This window comes from Clupea harengus, chromosome 8, assembly GCF_900700415.2.
Source record: "Clupea harengus chromosome 8, Ch_v2.0.2, whole genome shotgun sequence".
NCBI classification, from domain to species: Eukaryota; Metazoa; Chordata; class Actinopteri; order Clupeiformes; family Clupeidae; genus Clupea; species Clupea harengus.
This window is the reverse complement of record NC_045159.1, coordinates 5,899,804-5,902,680: the sequence shown is the minus strand read 5'-3', so window position 1 is coordinate 5,902,680 and position 2,877 is coordinate 5,899,804. Positions and strand designations below refer to the sequence as shown.

Here is a 2,877-nt window from a genome sequence, read left to right as displayed (position 1 = left end):
GTGTGTGTGTGTGTGTGTGTGGAGAGAGAGAGAGAGATACTGGTGATGTCTGTGTAAAGTAACTGTGTGTTTGTGTGTGTGTGTGTGTGTGTGTGTGTGTGTGTGTGTGTGTGTGTGTGTGTGTGTGTGTGTGTGTGCGTGTCTGTGTCTGTGTGTATGTGTGTGTGTGCATCACATATGATGTCTGTGTAAAGTAACTGTGTGTGTGTGTGTGTGTGTGTGTGTGTGCATCACATATGATGTCAGTGTAAAGTAACTGTGTGTGTGTGTGTGTGCATCACATATGATGTCAGTGTAAAGTAACTGTGTGTGTGTGTGTGTGCATCACATATGATGCCAGTGTAAAGTAACTGTGTGTGTGTGTGTGTGTGTGTGCGCGCCGCGTGTGTGTGTGTGTGTGTGTGTGTGTGTGTGTGTGCATCACATATGATGTCAGTGTAAAGTAACCGTGTGTGTGTGTGTGTGTGTGTGTGTGTGTGTGTGTGCATCACATGTGATGTCAGTGTAAAGTAACTGTGTGTGAAAGATGTGCATGGTGTGTGTGTGTGTGTGTGTGTGTGTGTGTGTGCTGATTGAGTATGTAAAGTGTGCATGGTGTGTGTGTGTGTGTGTGTGTGTTTGTGTGCTGATTGAGAGTGTAAAGTGTGCATGGTGTGTGTGTGTGTGTGTGTGTGCTGATTGAGTGTATAAAGTGTGTGTGTGTGTGCATGTGTGTGTGTATGTGGGCTGATTGAGTGTATAAAGTGTGTGTGTGTGTGTGTGTGCATGTATGTGTGTGTGTGTGTGTGCTGATTGAGTGTATAAAGTGTTTGTGTGTGTGTGTGTGTGATGATTGAGTGTATAAAGATGTGCATGGTGTGTGTGTGTGTGTGTGTGTGAAGATGTGCATGGTGTGTGTGTGATGATTGAGTGTATAAAGTGTGTGTGTGTGCTGATTAAGTGTGTAAAGTGTGTTTGTGTGTGTGTGTGTGTGTGAAGATGTGCATGGTGTGTGTGTGCTGATTGAGTGTGTAAAGTGTGTGTGTGTGAAGATGTGAATGGTGTGTGTGTGCTGTTTGAGTGTGTGTGTGTGTGTGTACAGTATGTGTGAAGATGTGCATGGTGTGTGTGTGTGTGTTTGTGTGTGTGTGCTGATTGAGTGTGTAAAGTGTGTGTGTGTGGTGATTATAGTTTTTCTCGATTGCTTACACACATTTTTTGAAAGCATGCCTCGTTTTCTCAACACAAATCCCTAAACCACACACACAAAATGCAAAACCCTTTATATCTCCTGCAAAATGCTACCTTGCTTTTAAAACAGTGTCATGTCACCTCAAAAGGGTATTTTGTTTTCAAATGACAAACACAGCCCATTATATGAGTAGACATTCTAAGCATCGATTGAACACTGATGTGCTCAATGGAAAACACTACTATGAAATGGGAAAACACCAGTATGAAGGCCTTATCAGGAGCATTATGCCTTTTCATGTCCAGTTTTACTGTACGCTTACTCCGGTAGTAAAATATAACTGCATAATGTTTTTACTCAAATATAAAACAACACACAAATATACAGTAACAACTAAAATATTTCTTTATTTTTTCCAAAAGTGCTGTAGCCTATACATCACAGCAAACACAACTCAATGTGTAAATTATTTGCACAGAACAAACAATAGGATATAGGCCAGTACAGTCAACAAACAAAGAAAGAAAAATGTAAAATAAAAAAGGACAAAAAACTACTGCATCCTGTTCTAGCTCAAGACAATATTGACAATGTTGTATCAGAAATAGACCTACACAGTGTTGTGAAAAACTTGAAAATAACATTGGATTGGATTACACTACATTACACAGTAATGTGTCAGTGCTGATAGGACGCAATCAGTTGTGGAAATGTATATGGCTTACTTGCACATAGTCATAGCATAATTGTTTGACTCTGTCGGAGTTTCTGACAAAAGGCACCCTGTACACCTGCTTCATTCTCAAGGTGTTCCGCCTTAGAACACAGTCCACTGTGGCTAGGCTTACTGTATTGATGTTTAGGAATATGTCTTGGTCATCAATGGTTGCACTTTGTATTTGTTTACGGAATTTTACAAATACAGTACAAAAATACTCTAAATAAGAGAATGCTATGCTCCTGATAAGGCATTCAAACTAGTGTTTTCCTGTCATAGTAGTGTTTCTTACCTATTCCCTCTTCTGAATGTCCGGAGAATGGATGCAACTGAGAAGCGGCTTATGTTTGGTTGAACCCTCTGGCCAGCCTCCTGCATGGTCAAACCATGGTTGACCACATGGTTGACCACAGTGGCCCGAATCTCATCAGAGATTATGGCTCTTTCTCTTCATCCTCTTCCTCCTCCTCCTCCTCCTCCTCCTCTTACTCTCACTCCTCTGCCTTTCTGATCACCTCTCACTTCAATGTTGCCATCAATTGTTCTCCAAACCAGGAGCTAACCTGTGGCCATCATATTGCTAAAGCTTTGATTTCAAATTGCACAACAGCCTTGGAAATTGAAGTTTTGCCACACCACACACAGGGTTTACTGAAGGCTGCTTTCACACATACAGGGTTTGGTGAAGACTGTATCCCAATGTCTTTACAGACACTGCTGTGTTCACACCCCCCCACACCCACACACACACACACACACACACACCACACACACACACACACACACAGGCCCATTACCCCAGTCAATTGGATTGATCCATTCACCTAGTGTTTCAGCTGACTGTCCTTCAGCTCTGCTACTGAGGCGGAGATGGACACATGCTCAAAGAGTCCATCATTGAAGCCTGAAAATGGACACACTCTCAAAGAGTCTATCCTTTCACACTGTTTGCCTGAAGAAGGACACATGCTCAAAGCGTCCTGAAGAG

General features: G+C 42.2%; 1 protein-coding gene across 1 annotated transcript in view; it reads right to left on the bottom strand.

Annotated features, from left to right (window-relative positions):
* The window catches only part of igsf9bb (immunoglobulin superfamily, member 9Bb), a 24,890-nt gene that overhangs the window by 21,860 nt on the left and 153 nt on the right, over window positions 1–2,877 (bottom strand). The window contains exon 2 of the mRNA XM_042708389.1: window positions 2,731–2,793. Coding sequence (XP_042564323.1) covers window positions 2,731–2,793 — 63 coding nt within the window. The remainder of the gene's footprint in view (window positions 1–2,730; window positions 2,794–2,877) is intronic.